At 42.6% G+C, this 14753-nt stretch overlaps 1 protein-coding gene across 5 annotated transcripts in view; it reads left to right on the top strand.

The window, feature by feature from the left end:
• TAFA5 (TAFA chemokine like family member 5) overlaps window positions 1–14753 on the top strand; it is a 594392-nt gene that overhangs the window by 505241 nt on the left and 74398 nt on the right. Inside the window, exon 4 of one of the 5 annotated variants that reach the window (XM_039519834.1) lies at window positions 8062–8142. The exons of the other annotated variants lie outside the window; for them this stretch is intronic. Within the exon in view, the coding sequence (XP_039375768.1) occupies window positions 8062–8115 (54 nt within the window). The 3' untranslated portion in view covers window positions 8116–8142. Of the gene's footprint in view, window positions 1–8061; window positions 8143–14753 lie in introns of those variants that run through there. 5 annotated transcript variants of the gene reach the window in all.

Here is a 14753-nt window from a genome sequence, read left to right as displayed (position 1 = left end):
TTGGTGAGTATTTGTTGAAGAAATCTGTTGGCTCTCTCATTCGAGAATATCTGGGCCCTGCCATGATTATTAGCACTTGTCCTCCAATCTATATATAGGAAATTAAAGTTTCACATAATCACACAATTTCCAGTAATATTTATTTTGTTAAAATATTAGAGGTTTCTATCCATATCCTGATTGAATCCTCAGGGTCTGTAGCATACCCCAAGCACTAACCCAGTGTTAGTGGTAACTGTTACCTTCTTCCCCAAAGTGATTTTTGACTGAAACCGATTGTTTTATCCATTCCATCACTTCATTTTATTTATTTATGTATTTATTTATTTTACAGTCTACCTCATCATTAATATACAATGCTACTCCACCACCTTTACCTTTATTTCTGACTTTTTTTTGAACAGCACATATCCTTCAATACTGGTACTCCAGTCATGACTACCATTCCACCATGTTTCTATTATTCCTATAATATCTGATTTCACTTCCTGCACCAGGTCTAGTTCCTCCATTTGTTATCCAGGCTCCTTGCACTGGTGTTCAGGCATCTTACTTGTTTCTGCTGGCTTCACTCAGATTCCTTGCCCGATTTAGGTATACTCATTCTGCTGTCAATATCACTTACCTGACTGTTAATATTGCTACTGGCACTCTCTTTCCTCTTGTTGTCCATTCTCCTTCCCTCTATTGTTCTTTTCTCCATTGCTGGTTCCTCTTACTTAATTTTCCTTCTGCTCAATATTGAAATCAGGCATGGAGATTACATGAGCGTCTCCCAGCTGTCTCCACCAAATCATCCTCTTGAGATACTAGTGGAATAGAAAAAGTGTTATCATATCATAGTAGTTTTATCATATGACTACATCATCTGTTTTTTCCCCAAATCTAGAACAGAAATATTTATTGAACACTTCTACTTTTTCTGCATTATTATTGCTAGTTCTACCATTTCCATCTAGTAATGGACCAATAGCATTGTTCTTGTTGTTTTTCTTCCTGTTCTTAAAAAACTCCTAATTGTCCTCTGACTGCTGGCAGTAGATTTCACCTTGTCTTTCTTTGCTTCCCTTATCAATTTTTTAAAATTCTTAGCTTCTCATTTATATTCATTACTATCAACTTCCTCTTTCTTCCACTTGTTATATATTATTTTTATAGCTTCACTCCTCCTCTAAACTAGGTCATTTTTTTAACCTGTATGGCATCCTTCTTCATCTGCGGATTTGTGGCTTTTTAGGCATCTAGTAAAGTGTTCTTAAACAATTCATAATTACCATTCACATTTTTCTGATTAAATTTTTATTCCCAGCTGATCAGGTTCATAACTGTTTTCAACTTTGTGAAATTGGCCCTTTCATAGCACCAAGTATATATGTATGTATGTATATATGTATCACTGATATGGCCTTTATTCTGTTTGCACATTATAAATGTGATCAAATCACGATTACCTGTACCTAAGTTACCATTAATTTTTAGTTCTATGATCAGTTCCTCTTTATTTGACAAGATGAGGTCAAATTGTAAAATTGCCCCCATGTTGCTTGCAGCACTTTTTGAGTTAGGAAATTGTCATGTATAACATTTACAAATTCCAAGGATGTTTTAGTACTGGCAGTTTGAGACTGTCAGCATGTTTCTTAAATGAAATTCCCCATAATCACACACTTCCCCCCCTCCCACACATTATAGACCAGTACATTAGGAAACAGTCATCCTGTTCCCTACTGTGATTTGTTTATCTGTAGCAGACCCCAAGTAATGCCCCATCAGATGTTTTATCTGTTAAGACATTGATCCATAAATATTCAAGTTCATTTTCTTGCAAGTTGTCAGTGAGTCCAAAAGAGGCATTGCCATTTTTGACAGAGTGCCACTCCCCCTCCCCTTTTGCCTACTCAATCTTTCCTGAATAGGTTATAACTATTGATTTTGATGTTCCAGTCACGGGAACCATCCCACCAGGTTTCATTAATACCAACTAGATCAAATTTATGCTAATAAATGAGCAATTACAATTCCTTTTGTTTGTTACACCAGTGCTAGGAGCCTGAGTGTAGTCATTTACATTATTTATTCTCTTCATGTCTTTGGTACCTTGATTAATTCTGTTCTTGTGCTGAATGCTCATATCTTCCCTCTTTTAACCAGTCCCCTTTGTTATTAGTTTAATGCCCTCCTGACTATTCTATCCAGTTTGTTCCCAAGAAGATTGGGAAATGAAGCTACTGAAATGAAGGCTATTCAAATCATACAACCCTCTCTCCCCATAGAAGGTGGATCAATGGTCTACAACACCAAAACTTTCCACGACTTACCTAACCAGCGGTTCACTTTCAGAATTTTTGCCCTCTTTTTTTTTGCCCATGGGACAAGAAGGATCTTCATGAAGATTGCTTGGACATTCTTCTTCAGCACATTTCTGAGTTCCCCAAAGTCAACTGCTATCTGTAAGATATCCTGTGATGCAATGTTATTAATGCCAGTATGAACTATCACCAGTGGATCCATTACATCCACTTCAAAATTTTAGACTGATGTCTTGTGGAAGACAGCACACCATCATCTTGTCTGCCTGAATCTTGCAGAATGTTCTTTCAATTCTTCTGTGTATTGAATCCCAGCAAGGATCATATATCTTCCTTGGATTACTGGAGAACTCTTTGTGGACAAGCTTGATTTTCTTGCTCGCTCGGGCAAGCTGCCATCCACAAGTATGTCCTGTATACCTCTCTGTTCCTGTCGACCAGCTGTATCTGAAGTGGAATCTTCCACACTTTTCACATTGAGAACCTGGGTATCAATTGGAAACTTCTAGCTGTGCGCAATTCCTCCCCTGCCTCTTTTCTCTGGTGGCCATAGCCTGCCTGTACTTGTCTATCTCCAGCTGAGTAGAATGCCACTGTGACTTCCTGCCTCTGGTGGTCAGGACCGGCTCTACAGTTTTCACCGCCGCAGACGGCGGGGGAAGTCCGTGTGCCCTTAGGGCGGCAGGCGTGTTTCCGCAGCGGCGGCAATTCGGCAGCAGCTTCTATGTTTCTCTGAAGCCGCCATGGACAGCTAAATATAGAAGCTGCTGCCGAATTGCTGCCACCGCGGAAACACACGTGCCGCTCTAAGGGCACATGGACTGCCCCCGCCGTACGCAGCGGCAACTCAATGCGCTGCTGGGGGGCAAAACAACAGGGACTGACGCCCCTTGAAGATTGCCTCCCCAAGCACCAGCTTGGAATGCTGGTGCCTGGAGCCGGCCCTGCTGGTGGTTACAAACTCCCAGGCCTCCTCTCTGACTGCCTCTCTCTCTCTGACTCCTTGGTGGCCAGCTTCTTCCTTCCTTGAATGTGGAGTACTGATGTTTCCTGAATTTGACTATTTAGTAACTCATCAGTTTCTCTAATTCTCAGTGTTATCTTTACTTGCCTCTCCAATCAAAGAATCTTCTTTTCCAGCAGAGCAACCAACTTGCATTTCATGCACATGAAATCCCTTCAGTGTTCAGGCAGGAAAGAGAACTTGGCACAACCATTGCACATCACCACCACTGTTCCATCCCTGGCCATCTTGAAATTCCATGTAAAGCTGAACCTGGAAGGACAGCCTCTCATACTGCCTCTTTGAACTCCCACTCAAACTTTACTGTTCGCTGCATCTGTTGTGGCTCTCTTGTCGCCTCGCAAGTCAGTGGAAGTTAGGTACCTAACTGCCATTTGTACCTTTGAAAATCTCCCTCAATATATTTATTAATTATCTGGAATAGGTTTGGGATGGTTAGCAACTTTATATCTGCACTTAGGTTTTCTCTTCTCCAAGAGAGGAGCTAAAATGGTAATATCAGTTGATACTGATCTGCCCCAGGTGGTCTCTGTTGTGGGGCATTTGTACAGTTCTTTTCTTCTGCCCCACCTGTTCAGTGTGCCCAGGAAGCCACTAGGATGGATGGCAAGACAGTTTGGCTTGCAGCATAACCAATTTGTTTGCTGAATCTCAAGTCTGCACCTCTTTCATGAAATGAAGCTGGCCAATCCCATTATTTGGCTGGGACTGGAGCTTGGAAGAGAGCCAGCTGGTTTAAGGCTCATTCTAAATAACACTAAGGTGATGGTGGTGGGACAGGGTAATCAGCTTAAGAGAATAACAGAAATAGAATCTGTCCCTTCAACTGAGGGGGCATTTCCTCCTTTATTTATGGAGCACTCCTAGAATATCAGGGTTGGAAGGGACCTCAGGAGGTCATCTAGTCTAACCCCCTGCTCAAAGCAGGACCAATCCCCAGACAGATTTTTGCTCCAGATCCCTAAATGGCCCCCTCAAGAATTGAACTCATAACCCTAGGTTTAGCAGACCAATGCGCAAACCACTGAGCTATCCCTCCCCCCTACTTGTTGTAGAACTATTAGGCCTTGGACTTGGATTGCTGCTGGATGTCCATATAACTGTTGCAGCCAAGAATTCTTTTTCCCTCATGTGCACCTATATAGGTTGCAAATTTTCCTGTTGGATATAGACTTTACAATAAAAAAATCCATGACTTTGCCACTCTCATATTGAAATACTTCAGTGTACTCTACCTGGGGAATGAAAAGCCCATGTCTTAGGCTATGGCTGAGGAACACATAGTGCAGTTCTGGATCAGGGGGCCTCTTGCTCCCTGATCTTGATCCAGTTGTGTGCTGGGCCCATCCCTCAGCTAAGGTATGTCAGTCTAAGTGTTGCTTATGAATACCTAGTTTATAAAGTATACAATTTCATATTACACTTCCGAACTTTTCTGTAATTTCTGGGTGAAGAACTTTTACTCTTGGGATTGTCAACAAACTGATCCCAAAGGTGGCCTAGCTAAATTTGTACAGACTTTTATTCCCACTGCTGGATATTGGACATCATTAGAGAGAACAGGGAAACTTGGGTATCCCATAAAGCATAATGAAACTCCCTTGGAAAGAAGGACATGATACAAAACCTCCCAAAGAGAGAGAGGATGATATGTTGAAAGACAGACAGGATGCTGCTACAGTGAGAGACTTCCTTTGAAAAAACATCCTTGAGACCTGGCTGGGATTGTAGCCTTGAGTTGAACAGCTGAAAGATAAGTTGGCTAAGGATGCCCAGAATGAAGAGAGACAGCTTTTGAGTCACAAAAAATGTAGACTTAAAGGGAAATGGAAGCAGGAATAATGAAACAGTCAGAAAACCCTGTCAACAGTGAATCTTAATTATTTCCTCCCCAAAAGGGCTGTGAAGAAGCTGACTGCAGTCTGCATAGGCACTGAGTCAGCTGCCACACCTGAGGGGTCTTAGTGTTACAAGGGTGTCACAAATTTGGGGGAAGACAAGGCCCTGCACCCCTGGCTTCCTGCAATTCACCATGACTCTCAGCCAGCCAGTAAAACAGAAGGTTTATTTAGACAACAGGAACAGTCCAAGACAGGTCTTGCAGGTACAGACCACAGGACCCCCTCAGTTAGATCCATCTTGGGGGGCCCAAGCCCCATCTGGGCTCCCCTCCATTTTCCCAGCCAGCCCCAAACTGACTCACCCTCCACCCCGCCTCCTCTGGGCTTTGTCCCTTTCCCAGCCCAGAAGGTCACCTGATTCCTTTGTTCTCCAACACCTTTAGCTATGACCTTGCAGAGGGGAAGGGCCCAGACCATTAGTTGCCAGGAGACAGAGTATTGGCCATTTATGTACACTGGCCCTTTGCTCTGCAACAATTACACCCCCTTATCCCACCACCTAGAGACATAAGAAATGCATAGGGGAAACTGAGGCACCCTTACAGTATTCAGAGGAAACATTAAGAACAGTCCCACTTCATCACAAAGGGGTAGATGCCATCTTGAAAAAATTAACTGATAGTCATTGTCACAGCACCAGTAAACCCCATCCCCCTAGGGGTGGGACAAGGGAGTGGTAGGCCCACAGTTAAAGCTAATAGGGCTCCCCCAGACTGCAGGGAAGCAGGGCCCACTGGCCAGAGTAAGTGGTTCAGTGGACCACCCCCCTAAGGGGGAAGCCAGATAAGGGGACCCAGGTTCCCTGCTCCACCAGTTCCCACTACAGGGCCCTGGTAGTGGCAAATAGATTCACTACTAAGTCAGCAGGGAATCCACCCACAACCCACCAACTGCTGCCAAGACACTGTCTAGCCCCTCCCCAGGCTACTTCCTGCCATGACTCCTGCAGCTGAAGTCAGGGTGTCTTCAGGGTGTCTTCAGAGTGTCTGAGTTCCTCAGGTGGTGACTGCAATCTCCCTGGGGCATCCACAAGTGCCTGGGCCTTAACATCTCCTGCACCCACAGTCTGGGATCCTGGCAGCTGCTGGAGCCAGCAAGATGCATCCTTCCTCCTTGGCAGCCACCATAAACTGAGCTAGGCTGCTCCCTTTTATACTGTAGCAGCAGTTGGCGTATGCCCAGCTGGGTTGAAGGGCCCTGGCTTCTGCTTCTAAGGCCTGGTCTACACTAAGGGGGGGGGGTCGAACTAAGGTACGCAAGTTCAGCTACGCGAATAGCGTAGCTGAACTCGAACTACCTTAGTTCGAAGTACTCACCCGTCCAGATGCCGCGGGATTGAAGTCCGCGGCTCCCCCATCGACTCCGCCACCGGCGTTCGCGGTGGTGGAGTTCCGGAGTCGACGGGAGCACGTTCGGAGTTTGATATATCGCGTCTTGATTAGACGCGATATATCGAACTCCGAGAAGTCGAACGCTAGCCGCCAACCCGGACGATAAGTATAGACGTACCCTAAGAGTGCTGCTTTAACCCCTTCTGCTCCAGTGCGGGGCCAGTACACCCCGTCATAGTCATACTAAATGTAACATGGTGCAAACAGCAGTGAGGACAGAAAAAAAAATAGAAAAATCCCTGAATAAGTTAGACCCTTAGTGAATATAGATGCTGTGAGTGTCTGGGTAAGGTGTATACTTCTGGACTCCCCAATTCCAGAACTTGGAGGAAAGTCAGAAAAGAGAAACAAAATAAATGTAGGTGGAAAGAACAAAATATGTTTAACTTGACTAAGTGGTGATGAGCAGGAATAAATCCAGTAACAGCAGTCTCTGAGAAATTCAAAGCCATAAACATGGAGGAAGAGGAATGGTTTAAGGTGTCCACGGAGATATGAACTAAAAATAATGAGATGGCACTGAGCACTGGAAAAAACAGGCTGAACATCAGGAAAAATAAATTATAACATATTGGTCTATTACACTGTGGAATAGTTTTCCACAGAATGTGTTAAAAGCTCCATTGATAGTTTTATCCAAAGCAAAACTGGACAGAGACTTACAAGGTATACTGTGGGGATCAATCCTGTATTGCCAGGGACATACAGGCTACATGAACTAAAAGGTCTTTACCAATTCTAGTATCTTTGATTTTTTTCAAGAGTTTTTTTAAAAATACCATTCCAAGGCTGTGCATGCCCCATGCAGAGTGAAGTGTTGATGCACCCTGCTGAGCTTAGTTTCCACACACACTTTTTATTATCTTCCTTATAGTGTTTAGTCAGTCTGGTAAGTTGGACACCTCTCTGGTTTTAGAAGCTGACACTGGGTAAATCATGCCCCACAATAATACTTCAGCTTCTAAGGGAATTATTTTATTTTATTGTTTTAATGACTGAGGACTTTGGAAAGTGTTGATATGGTTCTTTTGGGAGTTATGTCAGTCTTCTCCATTTTATGGCCAGAATTAGGCATTCAGAGGGTTAATTCTGAGATCACAAAAAGTTTGGATTTGCAGCAGTAAAAAATGTGTGGTGTTGAGCCTTGTTAACTACCATTGAAAAGAAAAATTGAGGCTGTCTCCAACAAATTACAGGTAACAAAATTCAGAGTGAGTGATTCCCCCAGCAATCATTAAAGGTAACAGTGCTGCCAATTGATCATTTTGAAAATAAAGTGAGAATTACTAAAGCTCCACATAGAGTCAGCATCGCTAAGATTTTTGTGAATGTGTGTGGGGGCGGGGAGGGAGAGGGAACGTTGGATTAGTTTTGTTTTGTTTTTTGGCTGTTCCTTTGTCATTTGTTCTTCCCTCTTTTCTTCCTTCTGCTGTCAGGAGAATTCATGGAAAGATACTTTCATTCCTGGTCACCTCTGGAAGTCAAAATAACTCTTACAACTGTTCAGGCAAGGAAGGAATTTGGAATTTTATGGGATGCTGGAATGCCTGTTTCTCAGGTTATACGCCAGTTCTGCCAAAATAGGATTAATGGACTCTTTGGGATTCTGGGGAGACTAATGGTGCAGGACTGCAGAGCAAGGCAGGCTGTCATTAGCAGGCTGTGGCTTCTGTGCCCCTATGTTTCCCTCCAGACACTCCCACTAAGATTGCCCCAGCCTTGCTGTATTCCCAAAATACAGAAGTTGCAATTACTTTACCTAAAGAGAAAGAGAGAAAAAGCATCTCATGTTAGAAAACAGACTCTGACTCAAGTTGGATAAGATTGAAGTGAGTTGTTTATTATGCTGAATGGTTGCTGAATTTCTATTATGGATGTTTTAGGAGGACTAAATTATGTGATCTGTTTACAAAGTCAAAGGTTATTTCACAGAGCCATTAATATGGCTAATATTGTGCTGTTTGTCCAGCACTGAAGGACTCTTTCTTTGCTTAGGCTTTTGGACTTTTGTCCCATTGTAAGGTATGGTTTGTGGGTTGCCTACAAGGGCTGGAATCCATTAGTGGGAATGGACACTCACTTCCCACACTGTACTCTCTCAAATACATCTTCCTGGACCTCCACAGACCCTTTGTTTGCCATTTCATTTTTTTAAGTCACTGTCATCCCCAGATGCTCACATCCCAGGGAGCAATTTGGCCTTGGGGAGGACAGTCTCAGTTCTGCCTTAATTCATTTGATTGATTGGTTAGTGCTAGTAGCGCTTGTGTACCTGCTCTTTTAAGATGTGGGAGTCTTATTTTTCATTAGTTTGTGTTACATTAAGCATAATTGCCTTCAGCTCTGTTCTGTTCCTTCCTGAAGTGCTCTGCTTCTCCTCCTAGATTAACTCCCACGCTTCCTACGCGTATCAGATCTTCTCCAGGTCTGTGTGTCTTTAACACTGCATCCCACTCCTCCTCCTTCTCCTTCCTCTCTTCTCAGGAGATGGCAAGTACATTAAAGACAAGATTAGTGCTATCCACTTTTCCTTTCACTGCTCCCTCCCATGCCTTCAGCTCTGTCCTCCTTTTCCAGAGATTCCCAAACCCCACAGCCTGCACCCTTGACCCTTTCCATTCCAGTCTCCATGTACTTCCTTTTCCTTAACTGCTCTCGCTCTTTTCTGCCTGTTTCCCTGCTGCCTTCAGGCACATTCTTCTTTTCCTACGCTAAAGAAATTGTCCCTCATAGCCACCTGTTTCTTCACCTACACCCTCTCTTCCTTCTCCCATTTACCCTCTGGCATTCTCAACTGTGCTTTATATGCTCTCTACATCTGATTTTTTCTTTTTCTGCTATCTTTTTTTCTGCTTTAAATCAGCTTTACTGACAGAGCCCTCACCACAATCACTGGCAACCTTTTCCAAGTCCAGCTCTTTAGGTGTGTTCCAGAAAAATGGTTTTGGTCCACTCAGTAGGGTTGGCAACTTTCTATTTGCAGAAAACTGAAGACCCTTGCCCTGCCCCTGACACCACGCCCCTGCCACACCCTTACCCCCGAGGCCACGCTCCTTCTCCAAGGCCCCATCCAAGCTCACTCTATCGCTCCCTCTGTCACTCACTCTTTCCCACACTCGCTCACTTTCATCGGGCTGGGGTAGGAGGTTGGGGTACAAGAAGGGCTGAGGGCTCTGACTGGGGATGTGGGCACTGGAGTGGGGCCAGAGATGAGGGGTTTGGGTGCAGGAGGGGACTCAGGGCTGGGGCAGGGTTTTGGGTTGCAGGAGGGGGTGTGAAGTACGGGCTCCAAGAAGCAGTTTGGGTGCAGGAGGGGGTTCAGGGCTGGAGAAGGGGTTTGGGGTGTGGGAGGGGGTTTGGGGTGTGAGCTGTGGGTGGCACCAACCTCAGGCAGCTCCCCGGAAGTGGCCAGCATTTCCTTCTGGCTCCTAGCTGGAGGCGTGGTCAGGTGGCTCCGCGCACTGCCCCTGCCTGCAGGTGCCGCCCCCACAGCTCCCATTGGCCATTGTTCCTGGCCAATGGGAGTTGCAGAGCTGGCACTCGGGGCGGGGGCAGTGCACAGAGCCCCTGTGGCCATCCTTTGCCTAGGAGCCAGAGGGAGATGCTGGCAGCTTCCCAGAAGCTACACAGAGCTAGGCCTGCCCCGCTGCGGGCGGCCAACCGGACTTTTAACAGCCTGGTCAGTGGAGCTTACCAGAGCCACCAGGGTCTCTTTTCAACTGGGCATTCTGGTTGAAAACTGGATGCCTGGCAACCCTACCTGTCAGACTGCACTTTGCCACTATATTGTGGTTTTGTGACTTATTTTTAGCTGTAGTGTGCATGGGCTCCAACTGTCCAGTCATACATCTGCAACTGTCTCTCCAGTATCTCCTTCTGGGTGTCCCAACTCTGTCTCAAACTCATTGTGTCACAATCCACATTTCTTTTGCCTAATCTTTCTTTTCTCCTCTTTTTTTACCTATCATTATCAATAATGGCACTGTCCTCCCGTCACCCTCACTCATAACCTCACTGCCGTCTTCAGCTTTTCTGTCATTCACTTAATACAGCCCGTTACTGTTCTTTCTCCTTCTGTAATAGCTCTAAAAATCCATCCTTTCCTTGCTGTCCTGACGACAGTAGCCTCCTTTCCACATACACCCCAACACTGATTTTCCCATCTAATCAAACCATCATAGCAAAAATCATCTTATTTGCTGCTTCCCCATGCATGTCTCCCCCACCACTTGAATTCCCTCCCTGGCATCCTCTTGTCCTCTTTATCAGATGTACAATGGTTTGCTCCTAGTCACACACCTCTTATTTTGTATTGTATTAATTCAAAATATACTGGATTTTTATTAATTGTTTGTAGCTCACCATACACAGTTTATATACCATACTCAATATGAGTTTGTAACACTTATGTCAATATGCTAAATTTACCTTATTAATTAACCTTAATTCTGGCATTTCCTAACTCTTGTTTGACTTTGCAACCTTACTGTTTCTAATGTAGTTACACACAGACACACATGTATATAAACACATATAGGCTTCTCTCTCTGTAGGTGTATGCATTTTATATATACAATAATTATGGCCAACTACATCCCTGGTATAACTCCACTGAATTTAATAGAGTTACATCAGGGATGAATTTGGTCCAATATGTAATGCTAGCTATTAGGACCTCTAAGTGTGATGTATGTGCTTTGCTGAACTGCTATGTCTATGTCTTCGCACTCATCTCCATCATTAATCTCTTCATCCTCCTTAAAAAAAGATGTGACTAAACCTCCTGGCAGATGTTTAAAATTAGTGCTAGTGAGGCAAGCTAAGAGAATGTTGGTTGCACACTGTCCAGCTGTTATATTCTAAGGGGTGCGAAAATATCCTTACCTCCCACGTTCAGATGGTCATGCTGTCTCATATGTTGCTATCTAGATGCAGTGAGATTGGTACAGTGGCTAAGTAATGCAGAAAACCATTGCTTGGTTTCCTGTATCCAGGTAATATTTTAATTTTATTTTAGGGGGATCAGAAGAAGGCTGGACCAAAATTTCCTCCCTTTTTTATTCCTTGTGCCTTACAGGTTCTGACTGGGTAGTTAACAAACAAAATTAATATATAACTTTAAGAAATGAGCAGTTGTGTTATTTTCTACTTTTTAATTGCACCAAGAAATGGAAAAAAGAGAAATTAAGAGTAAAATCGCATTCCCTTTATTTTAGCACTTTTAAAGGCATTGAAGTCTATAAAGTCTACGACTATATCATAGGGTTTGGTGGTAGGGAGGGGTTGGTTAAATAAATGAGCTTTAAAATCAAGACATGTCCCTTTTAATTCAGTTTTCTATAAAACTGTGGTAATCACTTAAATGTCAGTGTGCATTTGAGCATAATCACTATCTGCAGATATAGCACTGAGCACACAGTTAATTCTTAGCAGATAATAATAATGAACCATAAAGTATTGAATTTGTGTAATAAAAACACAATTTACTGAAAAAAAAAAAACCCAAAACAAAACAGACATATCCATAGACTGCTATAGACAGGGCTGTATTCATTACACTGAAGAATTTCGCCATGCTACCAAGTACTGCATACAACCTGGCACCATCTCTTGAGAGAATTATACCTACTGGTTCTGAAAAGTGCAATACCTGCAAATTAGAGTTTATAGGATTCTGCAAGATTTTATGAGGAATTAAGGCAATCTGCATTATGATGCTGTATAATTTTAACCTTCATAATGAGATCTTCTCAGAATCCAACAGAAAAACTGTAGTTCTTTGCAGTTGCCACATGTAAAATAATTTTGTCATGCAGTATTGGTTTAACAACCTGATAATGTAAATTGGTTTAGTTTGTGTCATCATAGACGTTTTTCAGAAGGTGTAATTGATTAAACTAATTTACAGATACAAGTAATACACATTTTTGAAATCCCAAATTGTCATTGCTAGGTCAAGAAAAGGGTCTAGTAATTTCTTTTAGGGTGTATAATCAGTGCTTAATTTGTGCCAGGGCTAGCCAGAGCTGAGCCCCGGCACCTCTAGGCTTGGCAGTTCATAGTTCTGGCACCTCTGGGCTTGGCAGTTCATAGTTCTGGCACCTCTGGGCTTGCCGCATCAGTTATGAAAGTAAAAAAATTGCTTGAGCCCCAGCGCCTAAGTGCTTAATCCCTGGCACCTCTTACAAATAAAGCATGTATATCATGGGACTCAAAGGATCATTATAAAATATTCCTAAATTGGAGGCTTTTTGTACTCAGACTACAAACAGATCATACACAGATTGTGAGATTTTTTTTTGTCAGCATCAACAGGACTTGAACTGTATTGAGTACAATACCAAACATGGGTGTTCAGGGCCAATTTCTAAATTGTTGGCATCCTGCATTAATAGAATTGCAGTGAGTTCTGTATGCATTAGTTCAAAAATAAATCTGTGTCCAGAACAAGATTATTCCTAACTAACATCTCCCATAAGACATGGTTTCCTTTCTAACCTTTATTTAGTGCTTATTCAACAAAGATTTAGGGACATCCCATTGTTTTACCAGGAGTGAAGATCTGTAACTAGCTTATGACTTCACAATGTATCCAGTTATACAAGAAAAAGCTAGGAATTTCACTGACCAGTGGTATTACTGCACCAGTAACCAATCACCAGTGAAGATTTCTGGCACTGTTTAATATTCTCTTCTTTCATGCTCCTGTTGTGACTTCCAGGGTTTTTTTTTTCTTGATGCATATGTACCAGACTTACACTGTTAATAGTTCATTAACCACAGCATAAGAACTTAAAGAACATAAGCACAGCCAAAGGTCCATCTAGCCCAGTATCCTGTCTTCCGACAGTTGCCAAATGCCAGGTGTCTCAGAGTGAATGAACAGAACTGGCAAGCATCAAGTGATCCATCCTCAGTTGCCCATTCCCAACTTATGGCAAACAGAAGCTAGGGGCACCATCTCTGCCCATCCTGGCTAATAGCCATTGATGGCCCTATCCTCCATGAATTTATATAGTTCTTTTTTGAACCCTTTTATAGTCTTGGCCTTCACAACATCCTCTGGCAAAGGTTGACTGTGTGCGAAAAAAATACTTCCTTTTATTTGTTTTAAACCTGCTGCCTAGTTCTTGTATTATGAGAACACTTCCTTATTTACTTTTCCACAAGTCATGATTTTATAGAGCTCTATCATATCCCCCCGGTAGTCTCTTTTCCAAGCTGAAAAGTCCCTGTCTTATTAATCTCTCCTCATATGGAAACTGTTCCCTACCCCTTATCATTTTCGTTGCTCTTTTCTGAACCTTTTCCAATTTCAATATATCTTGTTTGAGATGGGACAACCACATCTGCATGCAGTATTCAAGATGTGGGTGACCATGGATTCATATACAGGCAATATGATATTTTCTGTCTTATTATCTATCCCTTTACTCATGATTACTAACATTCTGTTAGCTTTTTTTGATTGCTGCTGCACATTGAGTGAATATTTTCAGAGAACTATCCACTATCCACAGTGACTCCAAGATCTCTCTCTTGAGTGGTAACAGCTAATATAAATCCCATCATTTTATATGTATAGTTGGGATTATATTTTCCAATGTGCATAACTGCATTTATCAACACTGAATTTCATCTGCCATTTTGTTGCCCAGTCACCCAGTTTTGTGAGATCCCTTTGGACTTAAGTATCTTGAGTAGTTTTGTATCATCTACAAATGTTGCCAACTTTAACCTTTTAAATAAATGAACAACATCCATAAAAATAAAATGAAGTGCTGTAAGAGATATACTATAAGAAAGAGTCAACGCAGCTCACAAATTCTTTCAAAGTATGTTATTTAGAAGTGGTTTAATACCGGCGCAAAATGATAACTAGTAACTTATATTTTTGCATCCTCTTTTACACCATCTCTGAGGGGCTGTGATCTTTATAGCAATCTGTTATAAAAATAGTATACAGATGGGGGAGAGGGAAGTGAGAAAGAATGAAAAAGATGAGTTGTAGATCACAAGAGCAGAAAATACCAACAAGACCTGTAGTACAGGACTAGTAAAGTCTAGGTTTGCAGAGGCATTTGTGTCACTAATTTTTTTTTAATTTCGTTGTCTCTCTCAGATCCTC

Source organism: Mauremys reevesii, linkage group 1, assembly GCF_016161935.1.
Source record: "Mauremys reevesii isolate NIE-2019 linkage group 1, ASM1616193v1, whole genome shotgun sequence".
Taxonomy (NCBI): domain Eukaryota; kingdom Metazoa; phylum Chordata; order Testudines; family Geoemydidae; genus Mauremys; species Mauremys reevesii.
Note: the sequence above shows the minus strand (reverse complement) of the source record. Positions and strands in the feature narration are given on the sequence as shown.